At 53.7% G+C, this 19,020-nt stretch overlaps 1 protein-coding gene across 1 annotated transcript in view; it reads left to right on the top strand.

Annotated features, from left to right (window-relative positions):
- Positions 1 to 19,020, top strand: part of PLXDC1 (plexin domain containing 1) — a 55,221-nt gene that overhangs the window by 25,383 nt on the left and 10,818 nt on the right. The window contains exons 4-9 of the mRNA XM_037494295.2: positions 194 to 263; positions 870 to 992; positions 1,594 to 1,712; positions 2,603 to 2,702; positions 13,520 to 13,615; positions 17,740 to 17,821. Coding sequence (XP_037350192.1) covers positions 194 to 263; positions 870 to 992; positions 1,594 to 1,712; positions 2,603 to 2,702; positions 13,520 to 13,615; positions 17,740 to 17,821 — 590 coding nt within the window. The remainder of the gene's footprint in view (positions 1 to 193; positions 264 to 869; positions 993 to 1,593; positions 1,713 to 2,602; positions 2,703 to 13,519; positions 13,616 to 17,739; positions 17,822 to 19,020) is intronic.

Below are 19,020 nucleotides of genomic sequence, written 5' to 3'. Positions count from 1 at the left end.
CTGTAACCTAAGGTCTGTGATCTGGGAGGTGCCCTCTAGAGGGGCCTGGGGGTTTTGCCAGAGTGGGGCTGTGGTCCTGAGGGCCTGTCTTGGACATGCTTGCCCCAAACCTTGTCCAGGCAGGTGTGGGGTAGTGTGGGTGCTCAGCCCCTTGGCCTGCAGTTCTGCCATGCTGACTCTCTGTTTCCTGCAGAGAGTGGTCTTGTCCTTTGATTTCCCTTTCTACGGGCATCCTCTGCGGCAGATCACCATAGCAACCGGAGGTAAGGCCTTGTCAGCGGGGCTGAGATTTGGAGATCTCAGCTAGAACTTGGAGGACCTATGTGGGGAGGCTCACGGGTGATAGGGTTGTATAGATGGACTGGGAGGGACCCATATTTGACTCTTGGGACCCCACATTCAGGAGGGAAGTCAGGGGGTATGTTGGACCACCTCCCTCACATTGGCTGACGTGTGTGTGTGTGTGTGTGTGTGTGTGTGTGTGTCCTTCTGGGCCAGCTTAGGCCAGCCTGGGCAATCCCTGTGGCCCTGTGTTTCTGAGTCTGTGGATAAAAGGGAGGCGGAGACTGCTAAGAGCCTGAGTGCTGGGACCAGGGTCCCTGGTGACACGAGGGGTCCATTTTTGATTCCCGTGCATTTTCCCGGGTACAAAGAGAGGTGGGATATTGTGCCCACCTGGAGGGGCAGGGAGAAGCTTCTGTGGTCTGGGACCCTCTGCCTATATACCCTGGACCCAGAGCCCAGCAGGTGGTTTGAGGTTTTTCGCCCAACACCATCTGCACTGCCCCTTCCAACTTGGGGACCTAACCCAAGGCAGCCACCCTGCTGGTCTACCTCTGGTGATTCCTCTGCACTTCTCCCCACCCCAGGCTTCATCTTCATGGGGGACGTGATCCATCGGATGCTTACAGCTACTCAGTACGTGGCCCCTCTGATGGCCAACTTCAACCCTGGCTACTCCGACAACTCCACAGTTGCCTACTTTGACAATGGTGAGGCCAGAATCCTCTCCAGAGTTTAAGTCATCCAGCTCCAGGCTCCTGTGGTCCATCCCCTTTAGAGTAACAAAAGGCCCAGAGAGGGCAAGGACTTGCTCAGTCACACAGTGAGGCAGCTGCCCCACCGTTTTTGTATTTGGTTCCCTCATCTATAAGATGGGGACAAAGTGCCCATAACCAGCAGGATCTGATGCGCTAACAGAATGAAATGTTTGGCTTTCAGTAAAGGTGAAATAAATAAGAGGGGCCCTTCTTGCTTTCACTCTCAACTGGTTGTGCCTTGAATACCCCTCTTCCCCTCCCCCTAAGCTCCCCACCCAAAAGAACAGCTATCTCTCTTCCTTTCTATTTCAAGGGGTCAGGATGGGAGAGAAAGGGGTGGTGGTGCCTGGTTAGGAGATGCCAAAGCTAGTCTCTTGTGGGAATGGTGGGCTGAAGTGGGCCTTCGGGTTCCTCTCTAGCTGTCTGTGGGCTGCCAGCTCCTGCCTCCCGCCAGATTTGCCCCATCACCCCAAGGGACCCAACCTGCGGCCTGCCCACAGTGGGGGCCATGCACGAACAGCCTGTGCAGCCAGGGCTCCGCTCTTCTCCCTAGGGACGGTCTTTGTTGTTCAGTGGGACCACGTCTATCTCCAAGGCCGGGAGAACAGGGGCAGCTTCACCTTCCAGGCAGCTCTGCACCGTGATGGCCGCATTGTATTCGGCTATAAAGAGGTGAGTGAGCCCTGCTGTAGAGATGACTGGTCTTGGAGTCCTTCATCCAACAAATATCTGCAGAGAAGCTGCAATGTGCCAGGCATGGGCTTGGTGCGGGGATACTGCAGTTAGTGGCGTGGCTGCGCCGGGGAGCCTGAGTCTGCGTGGGCAGACAGACAGCAGTTGCAGGGACAAAGGCAGAATCACTGCTGTGACATGTGCTCCTCAGGGGAGGTGTCGGGGCCGGGGCTCTCTACCTGAGCAGGGTCAGGGAAGTCTTCCCTGAGGGCAAGAGTTGAGATCTGCAGGGTGCGGAGAAGTTAACAAAGCAAAGAGTGGGGCGCAAAGTGTGTTCCAAGGGAGAGAAAAGCATGTGTGCAAAGGTCACGTGACACAAGAGTGCAAGGCCAGTGCGAAAAGCACTAAGGAAGGCAGCATCATGGGGGAGAGAGTGAGGGATGAGACAGGGCAGGAGAAGAACCAGATGTCCCTTTGGAGAAGGCCACTGTGGTGTCTGAGTGGGGAACAGATTGTTGGAGGTTCAGAGGGCATCTGAGAGAATATTTAGGAGAGAGGTGTTGCCAGCTTGGGGCAGGGTGGTGGGAGAGAATTGGACAGATTGGAGAGCTAGTTCGCAGACTAAATACCAGGCGTTGGAGAAGGAAAGGGAGGCACCAAGGTAGCTCCTAGTTTCCCGGCCTGCGTGGTGGTGCCATCCGTTAGGAAGGAGAGAAGTATGTGTGTGTGGGGAAGGCTTGGAATTCGGATGGGGGTCTATGGGTGTGAGGTGTCTTGGATTCCTCCAAGAGGGGACACTGGGAAGACAAACGGGTCTGGGGCTCCCAGGGCTTTCTAGGCTGGCCCAAGAATGTTGGGGTGCAGATGGAGCCTCTTTTCCCCTGCTACAGATCCCTATGTCTGTCCTGGAAATCAGCTCCTCCCAGCACCCTGTGAAATCAGGCCTGTCAGACGCCTTTATGATTCTCAATCCATCCCCGGACGTGCCCGGTGAGTCCCCAGCAACCCAGCAGAGTCCTCGACTCAGCTCCGACTGGCCTGGGCTGGGCGGGGACGGCAGTGGCTGGGAGTGGGCGGTGGGGGTTGAGTGGGGCATAGTGAGTTGCAATTTTTCTCCTTTAAAGTAGAGGGACTGTTTCCACCAATATAATCTCTAGTGGGATTCACTGCTCTGGCATAAGGCAGGGCCCTTATGTTCGGTACCCCTGCCATTTAGAAAACCTCTGAAGACACCAAATTAGGGTTTTGAGCCCTTCCAGGCACAATCACAGACATCCCCCCTCCCTCCCTGCCCCGGGCCATAGAAGGAGCATCACAGCTGCTCTGACAAACCTCAGCTTCTCTATAGCCTCGGTTGCCTTGGCTCTAAAGTGGGGGAGTGCCTGGAGGGTTGCCTCTTCCTCCCAGGTTCTCTAGTTCAGATAACTTAGGGCTCTTCCTCTCCTCCTTCCAACCACCTGCTCATCCCCTCGAGGGCTGTACTGGATTCACTCTCCTGGGGGCTGCAGGTGTGCCGTCCACTGCTCCTAGACCCTTGGCCGGAAACTTTGAACCTGACTTCTTCCACTGGGTGCAAAAATCCTGCCATGTCACCTGAAGGGCCCCTGTCCACTCTTCTCTACCCTATATGTGTTTGATGCACCTGGGGACAGTCTCCAGCTGTGCTGAGCTGCATGGGAGAACGTGCTTGGAAGTCACTCAGGTGCTCGCCTATCGAGGAACAGAGATCACCCTTCTGGAAAGTCAGGCATTTCCAGGGCAAGCATCTTTTTTTTTTTTTTTTTTAGAGGCATGTTTTTATTTATTTATTTATTTGTTTGTTCGTTTGTTTTTGTTTATACATGCACTGGGTACAGTCAGAAGCGTGGGAGGGTGAGAGAATTCACCAGAGCCAGAGCGGGGAGCAGAGCAGGCAGAAGGAGCGAAGTACACTGCTGAGGGGAGCAGCGAGCGGCAGGAGAGGTCTGCGCGCCACGTGGGACCCTCCTCCGGTGGCCGGGGAGCAGCCGGGAATCGAACCGGCGCCACAGAGGCTGCGGGCAGCTTCGCAACCCAGCGCTCAACCGCTGCGCCACCGGGGAGGCAGGGCAAGCATCTTTCCTTACGTTTCTGGGGTGAGTTCAGTTCCTGGTGCTGCTGAGACCCCATGATGAGGAGGACATGGAGGGGTTCATCATCTGAGCAGCACCTCTGTCCCTAAAGAAGCCTGTGGCAAGGACCAGGGCTCAGTTACAGGCCTTTCTCCAGCACCTTCTACGTGCAAGGTGGCAGCACAGAGTTGGGGCTCCGCCCTGGAGCTGGAAGCCTGGTGGAATTTGGACCTTGCAAGTCACTTACGTTTGTTTCTTTATCTGTAGCTGAGGATGTGCGTGGTGTCTGCCCCTTGCAGTTATGGGAGGGTGGATGTACCAGTCCAGGAAGTGCTGGGCACACCGGGTTTTCAGGGAATCCTACATCACAGTGCCTCACCATGCTAGCCTTCGGCATGCAGCTCTGTGTTTTATTACCAGCAGGACACATGGTGCTGTCGCAAACAGTCCCGAAATAGGAGCTGGGGGTGTCCTGTGCTGGCGTGTCATCTGTCCCATGCACCACCACAGCACTTTGTTGTTGTTGTCGTTTTTAGCGATTTATTTATTTATGCATACTGGCCAGAGGTGCGGGGCGGGGGTGTGTGTGTGAGAGAGGATTCACCAGAGACAGAGCAGGGAACAGAACAGGCAGATTGACTGAAATACACTGCTGAGGGGAGCAGCGGGCAAGTCAGGAAAGGTCTGCTGAGCCATGTGGGTAGCTCCCTGGCCAGGGATCGAACTTGTGCTGCAGTGGCTGCAGACAGCTTCATAGGTTGTGTCTTTTTTTTTTTTTTTTTTAATTATTTATTTATTTATTTATTTTTAATAGAGGCATGCTTTATTTATTTGTTTGCTGGTTTGTTTGTTTGTTTGTTTATACATGCACTGGGTACAGTCAGAAGCGCGGGAGGGTGAGAGAATTCACCAGAGCCAGAGCGGGGAGCAGAGCAGGCAGAAGGACCGAAGCACACTGCTGAGGGGAGCAGCGGGCGGCAGGAGAGGTCTGCACGCCATGTGGGACCCCCCTCCGGTGGCCGGGGAGCAGCCGGGGATCGAACCGGCGCCACAGAGGCCGCGGGCAGCTTCGCAACCCCAGCGCTCAACCGCTGCGCCACCGGGGAGGCCCAAGGTTGTGTCTTAACCCCTTGTGCCACCAGGGAGGCCCGACCACAGCACTTTGAAGTGGCTTTTGTGGCTGATAGCAGAAGTCACAGGCTCTAGTGGCAGTTTCCCAGACTTCACTTGTTCACCCATCACCTCTGAGGTTTCTGCTGTCAACGTCAATGACTGTCCTACTATATACTAGTGCTCTTCTTATCCTCATTTGTAAAATGATTGTTTTTTCACAAATGAGTGTAGCTGGTTTTAAAATTCAAATGATACAGGATGTATTGACAAACAGATTTCTCTTCTGTCCCTGCCCCCCCGTCTCCCATTCCCCTTCCTGGAGGCAACCCAGGCTGCCAGGTTATTTGTAGAGCTGAGCCTTTGTATAGATGTTCGTGCACACACTTAACCCACGGCACGAGCTGACCATCGCTGTTCTGTCCTTGGACAGTCTGTCCTGCCCACCGGCCACTTCAGCCCATATCTCACTCTTTTAAATGACCTTGTGAGAGTCCCCTGCCTAGAGGCTGGCTTCATTCAACCAGTGCCCTTATACACCTATAAAGGATGTTGTGGGTTTTTTGGTGGGTTTTTTGGTCAAGCCTTTGCTGCTTCTCCTTGGGCCTTAGTCCTCAGTATAACTAGACTGGTTCCTGACCCATGGGATGGAATGATTGGGAAGAAATGACTCTAGTGGGCCTAAAGGCAAAACACCCACCACTGGGCCGCCCATGAGAAATCGGCCCCAGGTCCTCCCTGCCCGTGAGCTGCCCACGGGCCAGTGGGCTGGTGGTGGCACCCAGGTCCGGCCTGCTGCAGGAGGGAGGAAACAGACCCAACCTCACCCTCCCATCCCTCCTTCCTTTTCAGAGCCCAGTGCCCTCTGCCCCATCTCTTCCTTCAACACTGTCTTAGGATCACGGAATGTAGCCATTGCTAGACACGCCACATCCCCACCCCGGAGCCCCCTTGTCTAGTCCCCCTAGGGCCTGCTAGAAGCCCCTGCATGGAGCCTGGCACATGGCAGCCACCCCATATTAGCCTCCCTCCCTCCTTCCCTTTATCAAACACACCTCAGCTTTTCTGCCTGTTCCTTGTATTTTAGTGCCTTTTGTTATGTTGCCGCTACACTGGGGACTGTTTTTAGCCAGAGGACTATTGTCTTTGCTGTGTGGCTCAGTCTTTGAACTTACACTCAGGCATGCTGCAGAAAGCTCCTCCTTCAGGGCAAATGTGTGGCTTCCCTTGCTCTGTGCTGCAAGGCCCTGTGGATATCACGTTATCCTCAAAGACCCAGTTCAGACCTGCCATAGTGGATCCAGGGCTGAGGGTCAGCCTGTCTGCCCCACTATGACTGTATCAGTTAAAATACTAAATGCTTCCAATTGTCAGCAAATAGCTGCTGGTCTGAGCCCTCTGTGTAAGCCCCACCACCCACCTGTCCCTCCCTAACCCCCCACTCCAATGCTCTATGTAGCAAGTAGCTCTGCAAGGGCCACCTCTTGCCATACTCCCCTGCCCCCCATAGCTCACAACTTGACAGCTGGCTTCCATCAGAGCAGGCAGGCAAGGGAGCAGCATTGGGGAGCAAGACAGAAGCCCAGGGGGTTTGTAACCTAGTCTTAGTGCCATCTCCCCAGCGATGTCATGTTCTGCTGCTGTTAGCTAGTCACTAATGCAGCCCCACCATGGAACATAGGGGCCTGGGCTGCCTGCCATGCCGAGCTTTACAGTTCTCAGTGGATCGTCCCCCCAGCCTTGTAATGAAATCTGTACATATGTCCCTTTCAAAACGAGGACGCAGAGGTTCAGAGGGATGGAGTGACTTGCTGTGGTCACACAGCTGTGAAAGGGAAAACTAAAACCCAAATCTGTTTTTGGAAAACCCACAGTCTATCATTGAGACTTTCTAAGTCTGCCTCCCCCCTCCACCAGAGGGGTGAATCCTTTCCTCCTTGGTTGCCAGGCACCCATCCACAGCCCTTGGCGTACCCACCCTGGACTGTTCTGCAGGACAGTCCTTGGTGTCTGGTCCACCATCTCGTGCATTCCTGAGCTTCCGTCCCACCCTGGGCTTTGTGCACGGGTGGAGTCGCAGGAAATTGTGCCTTGGATGCAGCCCTTACATGAGGGTGAGTTAGAGGAAGTCAGATCCCTTGGGAGTGTCTCTATCTGAGGCTCTTCTGTGACTCTGGAAAGAAAGTCTGTTTAAGAGCAAGCCAAGGAGATGTGTGAGGCGGGATAAAGAGTGGCAGGGAGGAATCCACCCACCTGAAATAACAGGAGATTGGCCACGCCTGCTCCCTGAGGCAGAGCAGGCCCGAAGGGCCCAGTGTGGGAGCTGCTGGATGACAGTAACCCCAGTCACTGTCCCTGGGTGACTCCAGGTGCAGCTTGCTGTGGCGTTGGGCCACTAGCAGTTGAAAGCTCGAGTCTGTCCCCCAGAACACTGCCCAGCAACCCCCACCCTCCAGTTTGGAGCTGTACTGTAAAGGTAGGTGGGCCCTACCATGCAGGGCATAGAAGGCCACACTGGGAATTCTGACTCGATGCTGCAGGCAATGGAGTTCTGGCCCTATTCCCTCTGGTCCCTGCCAGACCTAATCAATTTCAGGCTCCTTGTTGCCTGCAGCATCGAGTCAAAATTCCCAGTGTGGCCTTCTAGGCCCTGCATGGTGGGGCCCACCTACCTTTATGGTACAGCTCCAAACTCTCCCTCCACCTGCCACTCCACCTGGTAGCGCTGCTCTGCAGGCCCTGTGTTCCCAAAACAGGTCTACATCGCTGTGATTTAGCTCCTTGTATAAAAGTATATTTTATATATAAAATGATACTTATAATTTTATAAATTTACATCTATAAAATTCCATTTTATCACTTGGCAAAATTATACTTCATTGGTCCAGCTCAAAAGTTGCTTCCCCCAACAGCAGAATTGATGCTCCCCCCTTCTATCCACCCAGCACCACCCTGCTCATCTGCCTTCTTCCCAACTAGCTGTGAGCTCCTTGGGGGTTCATTGTGGCCCCAGTACTTAGCCCAGTTCCTGGGGCAGGGCAGGCACTCAAACAAACAGTCTTAGTGTGCTGCTGAAGGAATGGTGTGGCAAAGACCTGTCTCCTGCTCCCAGGTGACCCTAAGTGGAATAGGGGCCTGATACCCCTTGAGTTGGAGGGCAAGTATTTTGGCAACTGCATCTCCTTTTGTCAAGCTGTGGGAGAAATATTGAGGTGCAGGTAGAGCATATTCATATGCATACTTTTTTTCTGAAACGGTCTCCATGGCCTTCCATGGATTTTAATTTGGGCCATGACCTCTGTTTTGGGGAGCGAGCAATAGTTTTTATGTGACTCAGACCTCAGATTCTACTGGGTCTGATCTTCCACCCAGAAGTAGGGAGTAAGTATGGATTAGGTCAAGCTGCAAATAGCTCAATCCCAAATAACTGTGGCTTAAACGAGACAGAGATTTGGGGTGGGGGGGCCCTCTGGTCTGCAGACCTTATTTCACCATGACTGTTGCCTCTGTCTCAGCCCACCTGGTCCTACAGATGGGGGTGTCACTGTCCCTGCACTCAAGCCAGGCTCCCTGCTGCCCGGAGCATGGTAAAGAGTGGAGTTTGGTTTCCCATTCTTCTGGGATAATCCCCCAGTCACTAAATCCTGTTGCGGGGACTCTCTCCTTCCCCAGACACTGAGCCCCCCCCCCCCCCCCCCCCCCCCCGCCCCTGCTTGATGCAGGGAGTTCTGCAGTGTCACTCCTGGCATTCAGGGAAGAAGGTGCTGAAAACAGCCAGTTTCTCTTGTCATCACTTCCTTCTATAAACTGCTACCTGGGCTTTGGAACTGGGGTGGGGGGGTGGCCTGCAAAACATGCTTTGCTGAAAAGATTCTGTTATCAGCATTTTTTGCAGAAACACACAAAGAATATAGAATAGCTTAAGCACTCCCCATTTGGTGGGAGGGGTTCCCAAAAGTCAATATAATTTCCTCAAGAAGCCCTTTACTTCACAGACAGTGTACAAGCAACTTTAATGGAGCCAACATCAGAATGGACAGAGATTCTGAATTAGTGGACTCACCTAATGAAGATTTCATCATAAAGGGCTCCAGCTTGTAGCCTGGCCCTTGGCTGGCCCCAGAATGGCCTCGGATGGCCCTCATACTCTGGGCCTTCTCCTTTACCAGAATTTTCCTTTCCTTTCAAAGGCAGAGTTGAGTCCAGAAATGTGTCAGAGGCCTGTGCTGTACCTCCGTGCGGGGCTGCTGGGTGGAGGAGGTGGGTGGGAGGCCCCAGAACTGGCTGCAGAAGGGTAAGGAGGCTCAGCCAAGGGAGGGCATGGGGGGATGTGCTCACCAGCTCTGGCCTGGCTTCTCTGCCCCTCTCTCCCCCTCCGAGAGAGGGTCCTTTAAAGTGCTCTTTACTGGAGTTTTGTCCACTGGGGCCCTTCCTCTTCTTTACACTGTTGTTTTCCCCTCTGTTCTGCCCCTGAATCTTGTTGCTGAATATCTCCTTTCTTTCTCTCTCTGTCCCTTTCCAATTCCTGCCTCCCCTCCTGGCCTGAAAGCTCCCGGGGTTCAGGACCCTCATTGTGTTTATCTCTGGCATCCCCTTTCCACCATCTTATATATTTTATGTCATGACCAGAGTCTGGGAGGGGCGTTTGTGGCTGGACCTGTCAGCCTCCCTTTTCCTGACCACCCCAGCCATCGCCCACTGGTGTCTGCTATTGAAACAAAACAGGACAGGAAAACCTTTTTGAGCCATTGACATTTCCTGATTGGGTGGCAGGGCTCTTTCTGTGTCTGGACTTGAGTATTTCTGAAGCTTTGATGAGTGGAAGCAGAGATAAAATAAACAGAATGTCTCAAACTGCCAGAAATGTGGCCTGGGGGCGGCCTCCTTCTTGGTTCCGGAAGGGATCTGTGGGTCATGCATCTGGACCTCATCATCCTTGGGGGAGCCCCAGATGTTGGCAAGATCATTCAAAAGCAAATAACTCAGACAGGGATACTAAGGATTCTGTTTACAGAAAAATTAAAATATTGCCAAAGCCGTACAGTCAAACAACTACAAGTTGGCTGTTGATGTGAACAAATATTTTCAACCAGAGATTTATTTCACATACTGGCCCTCGCCCCCTGCCTACCTCTACTCCGCGCACACACATACCCCCCACCCACCCCTGCCGCTGTAAGGCAGTGTTGAGTTCTGGAGGGCACCACTGGCTGTCCCCTTACCTGAGGCCCTGGGCTGGCCCCAGAATGGCCTTGGGTGGCCCTAACCCCCTGGGTTTTCTCCTTTCCCAGAACTTTCCTTTCAGAGGTAGATTTAAGTCTAGAATTGTGTTGGAGGCCTCTGCTATGCCTCCATGCTGGGCCGCTGCTCTGCTCCCAGTCCCAATAGTGGGGATACCCAGCCCCTGGTTTTGGTGTGAGGTTTCCCAAGACCCTCACATCCCTGATGGCTGCTCCTGTGTCCCTCTCCCTGAACGGAGCTTCCTTGACAGATTCGTGTCTCCACCGGTGCCCCAACCCCAGTTCATCAGTCCCTTTCATTTTACCTTCCTTTTCACCAAGGAAAACCGCTCCCCTCCATCTCACAATGGAGGGATCCTAAGCACCAGCTCTTCTTTCTGACTTAGGAAAGAGTATATCTGACTTTCTGTGGTGCTGTGGGGGCTTCCCTTTTGAGAAAGGCCATAGTCTGTGGTGCACTAGGGAGGAAGGGCTGTTCTTCCGCTGGGCTGCAGGCTGGAGTTATACGTTGTTGAGGTTGTCATGACAATTTGTAACCTGCTCATTGATTTATTGTCATTTCTTGAGGCCCTGTTCTGTGCAGGGCCAGGTGCTAGCCACTGGGGGCTGGAGACAAATAACTTGCTGGTTCTGCCCTTGAGGAGCTTATGGCCTGGGGGGTGGGTGGGCAGGTGACACTGGGAGGCATAGAATTACAAACACCTGCCCCTTGTCATCTCCATCTCTCTCAGACCCATTCCTGCTTGGTAAACGGGTCTTCTTATAGCAGAAAAAAAAAAACCCAAAAACCCTGTGGGTGCGCCCGCCTGCATCGTATAGGACCCTGCGCACCTCAACTCCTCAACTTTGATGGAGAGCTCTGTCCTCCTTAGGATGCAGTAGCCCCTGGACATCTGGCTGTTACTGTCCAGTACTTATGAGACTTGCCCCCTGGGCCTCTTCTCTTTTAGACTTCAGAGAAAAACAAACACAAGCCACTCGATTCTGGAGGCACTGGCTTAATTATGTCTTGGAAGGAAACGTTGTAGATGTTTCCCTTCAGTTCTTTGAGCAACACAAGTGAAGACCCATAAGCAGTAAGTGCCGGGGTGTGTGTGCAGGCCCACGAGAGCAGGCCACCACATTGCTACCCACTCCATGTTCAGGGACTCAAATTAGTAGCTGGAAACGAGCCACGGGAGTATTTATACCACAGAAATGGGCAAATTCTACATCAGGACTCCCCCCAGGCTGGGAGCCAGTTTCCGAGGTCTGTGTACCACAGAAAGTTGTGAAAGCAAATGAGAGGAGTGAGATCCAGGTGTCCTCCGGGAATGTGAACCCAGGGGCAGAACCAGGTCTGTCTTGTGTGAACTGAGTGCTTGGGACTTGGCACAGGCCTGGCACAGTGGATCCTGTGTGTTGAACAAGTGGATGAATGGTGTGTGGCTGCAGGCGTGGTGATAGGCTTGGTGATTGCAGAGTGTCAAACAGCACTTGTCAGTCTAGGGGTTAATTGGTCTGAGCCTCGGCTTCCCACTTGGAGATGAATGGCAGAACACTTACCATGGCCCTCCACCTGTGGCCCAGGCCCAGAGCTGTGGCCCACTGCCCACCAAGTCCACACCTGGGCAGTGCTTACCTGGTGAACACCCTTCAGGGTCACCCAGACCCCCTCATCCCACCCATTCTCTCCAGTGTTTTCCTGTGGCATCACACCCCTGACCTGCCTGCTGTGGAAGGAAGGGAGAATACCAGAAGGAGGCCTGGATCTTGTTACAAGCCACCAGCTCCAATTCAGGAGTCCAGATGGCGGGAGGGCGTGCAGGCCTGGAGTGGTCATCTTTCCTCGCAGGAAAGGAAGGTCGAGACCAAAGTCTTCCCACTGTCTCTCCTCACTGGGGCCAGTAATTTGGGTGAAGGCGGAGATGGGGGCACCCTGTGAAAAGTACTCTGAGAGGCCTTCAGGTGGTGTGGGAGAGTCTCCGGTGCTTCACAGCCTGAGCATAGACCTCCCCTCAAGCCTCTACCTGATTCCCCAGCAGTGGCGGAAGCAAGAAACAGCATCCAATCTGGACCAGGGAAAATAGGCCGAGGCTGGGGGTGGAAGAAAAGCAGCCTGGGCTCTGGGGGCAGTAGCAGGAAAGGCGAGGCTCGCAGTGAACAATGTTGGGTAGCACTACAGGCGGGGTGGGAGGTGAAAGTAGGGGGACCAGGAGGGCCAGATAGCCGACTCCCTCTCCCAGGGCCTGGGCTCATCCCAGCACCCTCAGGAGCTGTCAAGGGGCTGAGGAACCTGCTAGAGACACACTAATGAGAAATATGCCATCTGGGGGGGGAGAGGGAAGGAAAGAAATGTGCCATCTTTCCTCTTCATGCTCAAGCTTATAAACTTTGACAAGGGTAGAATTTGAGGGGTTAGGAGAGGCTGAAAATACCCTAGAGATTCAGTCACAAGAAAACCAAAGACCCCGGGAAGAACCTGTTCTGGGGCCTCCCCTCTCTCTGGTCTCCCTCCTGACTCAGGGCTTCTCATCCATCCTTCCTGGTGTCAGTCTCCCCACCTTCTTTCCCTTCCTAGTGGCTCGGGGGAGGCCCTGGCCCTCCCAGTGACATCTGACTGTGTAGTGTCGACACCGATGCCAGAAAGGTTTCCTTGTCCCTAATGAGATACATTTCGAGGACGTTCTGTGGTGGCCGGTGTTTCAGGGGCTGAGGCAGCTCCCATTTCCTACAGCAGGCAGGGTGGTAAGGTGGGAAGAGAACAAATTTTGGTGCCAGACCTGTGGGAGTTCAATCCTGGTTAAGTAGGAGGGAACACATCCAAGGTTGGGGATCAGTAAATGACAGAAATGTATCTGAAAAATTAAGTGGCAGATGCACCCTAGATTTTTCATTCAGGAAGGGGAGCAGGAGGATGGGGCACCGAGCAGTTCACGGATGGCCCTACTGAGCTCTGTGCCACCTGGGGAGACTTTCCTCCAAGCCACCTTCAGCTGAGTGAGAAGCTGATATCCTCGCCTACTTTGGGCTTCTAGTGACAAAACCCAACTCAAGCAAGCTTAAGTAGAAAAGGGGATGCACCGGGGATACTGATGTAGCCCAGAGAACCAAAGGAAGAGCTGACAACGTGAAGGCCCGCAAGACCCCAGAGCCCCCAGTTTCATGCTCTGGCTTCCTCGAGAGAACCGTGGCCATCACTTGACTCTGAGCTGGTGTCTTCTCAGCTTCATTACTCTCCAGAGAGGGCCGCTTGGTGACAGTTGAAAATCCCAGGAGGGTCTCTGATTGGTCCAGCAATCACTAGCCCACCTGTCAGGGCCCAGGCACAGGCCTCGGAGGCCTCTGGCCATGAGACTTCTGACGACGGGCTCTGCCTCTGTTTCAGAATCTCGGCGGAGGACCATCTTCGAATACCACCGTGTGGAACTGGACTCCAGCAAAGTCGCCAGCATGTCAGCCGTGGAATTCACTCCACTGCCAAGTAAGTGGGGGTCCTTCTCATTGACATAAGAGCAGTGTCTCACCGTTGTGGTAACAACCTGGCAGAGACTAAGCCCATAAACTGACTGAGCCCACCCCAGGTCTGTGGTGGGTGTAGCCACTCGACTTTTCTGGGCCTCCATTCTCACTCCTGACCTGCATGGAATATGCCAGTTAAGGTGAGGGCTGGGCCAGCAGTGGCATTGAGGACGCCCATGGCAGCTCTCACGTGTGCCTGCACATTCAGGCCTGGGCTGGTGCTCATGTGTGGCAGTGTTGCTCACACCTCACGGAAACTCAGGAGTGGTGTTCCCCTGAGAACCCTCAGACTGAGCCCACAGAAAGTCAAGCCTGGAACTAAATTGATGCATAAGTTTGTCATTGTATTTTCCTTAGAGGAGGGTGATGCTGGAGTCCACAGGCAGCAGGCAATGAAAGGACTTAGCCAGCAGACCCCCAAGAAGGCGGGCCTGGCCCTCTCCCCCTCTGCACCCCTCTCACCCACAATTGAACACACATGACGGCCTTGTCCCAGCTATTGTGGAAGATCCCGTAACATTGGGGTTTGGGTGTTGTTCAGGACAAGGCCAGGGCAGCTGGGGACAGTCAGGGAAGGAAGAAGCACCCCCATTCTTGTATTTTTACAAAGTTTTGTTTCCTCTCCTGACTCCTACCTCCCAGCTTCACTCTGAATCATGGCCTCTCCCTGCTGTCTGTAGTGTTTCTGTCTCTCATTCCCCCCTCCCTCTTCTCTGCAGATTCTGGGAACTACAGGTAGAGAAAGTAGAGGAAGAGGAGAAAGGTTCTAGAATTCTATGTGGAGTCTCTGGGTATTTCCCTTGGAAAAGGGGAAGGGCCCAGACACCCTGGGTCCTAGGGTTTGGACAACTAGTAGATCACAGCCCCACCCTTCCCCCATCACCCTCCATCTAAGTAGGAGAGACTTGGGGCCTGAGAACTCCAGGAATGGGAGAGCAAACCTCACGTCCTGGGCCTGGAACAAAGCTGCATGTCAGAGCAAGGACATCCAAGGGCAGGTTAGCTGCCTCAGCAGAGGAAGTAAAATGTCCTGGGGCTGCATTTCTGGGACACTGTCTGTACATTTAAGCCCTTCCCACCCCTCCAGTGAATTTGGCGAGCATTTAACAGCACAGGACATCTGAAATGCAGATGAGAAGTAAAGGTCAGTGGGTGTTTTGAATACTGCAAGGCTCCCAGGGGGTTTTGACCAGGGTCCATAAAGAGGCCTCCAGAATCACTGGGAATGGCCAGGCTGGGCTCCCACAAGGGTGCTGGAGTGGGTGCAGCTGGTGGAGCAGGGCACAACTTGAGACTGTGATTTGAGCCCCTGGGAAATAGTTAGCTTTGTCCTGAGAAATCTATGCACTCCCCACCCCCAGGCTTTCTCCCTTATCTTTGGTAGGGGAGGACTTAGCCGAGATTCTTCCCTCAGCTTAGGTGAGGTGAGGGTGGCCTAATTCCAAGCCATCACCTGCATGACTGGTCCCTCTTCTAGAACAGAGCCACAAAAGGTAGCTGGGGAGAGGGAGGGAGGTGGGGCAGGAGGGACCCCCAGTGGGACCTCAGGGATAAGAACTCAGGTTCTAGACTCAGTCAGACCTGAATTCAAACCCAGACCTGCTCTGTGACTCTCTCCAAGCCTCAGTTTCTTCCCGTGTAGAGTGGGGATAACAGGAGCATGTATCTATGGATCTATACACATTCAGCTGCCTACCACGTGCAGGGCTCTGACTAGGTGCTCTGGATAAACCGAGGAGCAAGACAACCAGAGAGCTCTCAATCTTGTGCCAGCCAGTCCTGCTTATGCCCTGCTGATGGCTTTCCAGCTATCCCTCAGGCCTGCAAAGCTCTGGCAGACCAAAGGGCATCCACCAGTCAGTCCCTCCCAAAGCCACTGGAGGTGCCACACCTGCAGGCTGGCCCCCAGCTGCCATCTTGCTGGGGTCCACGGAGGACATGTTGGCTTCCTCCCTCATGGAGGGTGGTGGAGCCCATGAAACTCACACAGTGAGGGGATGCGTGTGACATTTGCTGAAGGAGCCCTCACTCCTCTGAATTGCCGTCACCTCCTGCTGCCACCAGCATGTTGGTCTGCTCTCCGCATATGCAGTTATTCCGGGTGAGCGCCTGTCCTTCCCTGCCACCAATGCCAGGGCGCTGTGGCAGCCGCCTGCATCAGGGGTCATTTTGATTTGGTGCAGTGGGGAGTGTTTGATGGCAGGTGCCCAGCTCTTAAAATCCAGCCCCAGTAACCCCTGGTCCTATTTGCTCCTCTGCACTCCTCTGCCTGGCTGGTGCCGGGGGTGGGGTGGTCTCCAGCAGCCTATCCCCACCATCTGCTCTGCTTCCTGCCCTGCCCGGCAGGTCCCAGCTGTCACTCCTCTTTCCTCCCACCCTCTGTCTCTCCATCTCTAGCCAATGTCCCCTCCTCGGAGGCCTTCCTCAACCTCCCATGTAGGGAGAACCCACATCCCATTGTCCCTCTGCCGCCCTGTTCCCCTCACTTTTTCCACCGAGTCCCTAGCGTGGGATTCGTGTGTTGGCTTTCCCTGCTAGACTGCAGCTCCCGTGGGCAGAGCCCGCCGTTCCCCGTCTCCCTGCCCCTCCACAGACGCCGCAGTGCCCAGTCATATGGGAGCTCCAGAAGCATTTGTTGAAGCAAAGAATGAACGGGTGACTGAGTGAACAAATAGCTGACAGGTTTGTGGGTGGTGAACAAGACCATCATCAAGGACACGTGCTGTCCTGGGTCCTGAGGGGGCCTCACTGCCACAACTGTGGGTGCCGTCTCGGTCCGTCCTTACAGCTGGTTGGCCAGAGCATCCCTCCTAAACAAATGAAGTGCTGGGACACCCCAAGGTTTGCTAGCCTCCCAAGAGAGACTTAAGCCTAGTTGGGCAGGGGAGTCAGCACACCCACAGCAGGTGGCTCACTCCAAGGGGAAAGGGAGAGGGTGTACTCTCTGCTTGTGTATCCTCACAAACTCAGCACTCAGACTTCCCTGGGAAGGTGAGTGAGGAGGAGGAGCTGAGTGAAGAGGAGGAGGAGGTGAGGAGGAGGAGGATGAGGAAGAGGTGGGGAGGAGGCAGGAGCAGGATGCCAGTGGGAACGAGTACTCCCAGCTAGCACTGGAGAGGGTTCGAACCAGAACAGCTCAACAAATGCTTCTCAGAGAGTGTAGACAAGAGGGTATTATAAACATTAAACCTGCTAAGAAACTGGATCTCAAGAGCAGTGGGGACTGGATTTCAGTTGTTAAGAAGCAGTAATTTTGTGACACCATAGAGGAGTTAGCTAACCCTACAGTAGCAATGCTACTGCAACAGAAAAGCATCAAACCTGCATGATCCCTTTAAACTTACACCGTGTTGTATGTCAAATAAATTTCAATGTTAAAATCTCTTTTCGGGGCCTCCCCTGGTGGCACAGACAGTTGAGCGCAGCGCTGTGAAGCTGTCAGCAGCTTCTGCAGTGCCAGTTCGATCCCACGGCCGGCGAGCATCCCACATGGCGCGGCAGACCCTCCTGACTCGCCCGCTGCTCTCCTCAGCAGTGTATTTCGTCAGTCTACCTGTTCCGTTCCCCACTCTGTCTCTGGTGAATCTTCTCACCCTCCCGCGAATCTGGCCTATACCCCAGTTCTTGTATAAATAAATAAATAAATCATTTTTTAAAAAAAAAACAAAAAACCTTTTTTCAACCCTGTAGTTGCAGGCAACAAACAGTTCAGAAGTATAACTTCCCAAACTAGGTGAGATCTGTTGTACCCACTTTTAGTGCCCTGGAATTTTCTTTCTTAGACCTCATTACATTGATCATAATGTGGCTATTTAGTTGATCTGTTTAGTGTCTGTCTCCCTACAGGAGTGTATGATCCAAGAAAGCAGGGACCAGGTCTCACTGGTGAACCCCCAGCACCAGTCCAGGCCCTGACCCCCTAGAGATGGGGGGAGGAAGAAGGAGGGCACCGGGAGAGAGGAAGCAGGGCTGGACTCGTGAAGGTGGCATCAATGACTCAGGTCCCTGCTGGTCAGACGCCCTGCTTCTGAGAGGACCCAGCATCCGGGAAGTTGTGCCTTGCTGAGGGCCACTGTTGTCTTGCAGCCTGCCTGCAGCATCGGAGCTGTGATGCCTGCGTGTCCTCGGACCTGACCTTCAACTGCAGCTGGTGCCATGTCCTGCAGAGGTTTGTGCCTACACTGACCCCCTAGTCCCGCAGGCGGAGTATGGTGACGGGACACATGGCCTGCCCGGCCTCAGGCCTCCTTGTCACCATGAGATTGTCTCTGGCCACACTGACCCTTAGGACAAGTGTGTCACAGAAGTGCATTTCTCCCTGAGGCCTGTGACCAATCAAGGGGGCTGGATGCAGGGGCTCTGTGGTGATGATAGGCTTCTGGAAGGCCATTTGGGATTCCAGCTACTGCGGCCTCCTCACACCTGGCAAGGGTTGATTCATCCTAGGACAGTTTCTCTGAGAGTGGTCCAGAGCTGTGAGGATCACAGTTAGCCAGAGCTCAAGTCACTCATGCAGGGTCCTGGACCCACCCTGGGCTCCTCCCTCGGGGTCTGGGAGATAAACCCCGGAGCTGTATTTTAACACAGTGCTGGAAACAAGTATGAGATCTACTGGCTCAGAGACACAGGTCATCTGAAGAGCCATGGCTGTTGGGTGAGAGCCCTGTGACCCCAGCATACCACCTGGAGATCTTTCTCAGGCTGCCACAGAGTTTCCTGAAAACCCAGGATGTGGAAATTGCAGGCACCTATGGAAAGTTGGGGCAGGAAAGCTGCTTGGTTTGGGAGGCAAAGAAAACCCTGGATGAGATTCAGATTCAGGGAGAAAATTCTTAAATCCAACTCATCTCCTACTCTTTGTTCTGCAATCATTTCCTCACAAATTAAACTCAGAATTAGAGCTCTGTTCTTCTGTCCAACATAAATAAATGGCAGGGGGCAAAACAAAAAATGTCTCTAGAGACTTGGGCCCCCAGGAGCGTGGGAAGCCTTGAACTCCAGGAGCCTTTAAAGCGATTTTGAAGTCAGAGTCCCTGAGTTCTGTGAAGCTGTCCTGCATTTATCAGTATTTCCTTAGCTCCTTTCCAACATTCTGGCTCAGAGATAGTGGCCATTGCTTTTACCCTCCACCCACCTGGCACACAAGACACAGCTGGGCAGGAGGAGAGAGGCCCCCAGGCCTCCCAAGTGTTCTTCCACAAGCTGTGCTCTTAGTCACTCTCTTGGGCCCTCAGTTTGTTTTACTGTAAAATGGGCTGGGGTTCAAGGAGATGTAGGTGAGGAACACCCCAGTTTTCCTACTCCTTAAATACCAACAGCACCTTCAAGTGCCTTCACACAGAAGGCTCAGAGCCTCAGAGGCCGTGC

The sequence above is a fragment of the Talpa occidentalis genome, unplaced genomic scaffold (genome assembly GCF_014898055.3).
Source record: "Talpa occidentalis isolate TD23 unplaced genomic scaffold, MPIMG_talOcc4v2.1 talOcc4.7, whole genome shotgun sequence".
In the NCBI taxonomy this organism is placed as follows: Eukaryota; Metazoa; Chordata; class Mammalia; order Eulipotyphla; family Talpidae; genus Talpa; species Talpa occidentalis.
Note: the sequence above shows the minus strand (reverse complement) of the source record. Positions and strands in the feature narration are given on the sequence as shown.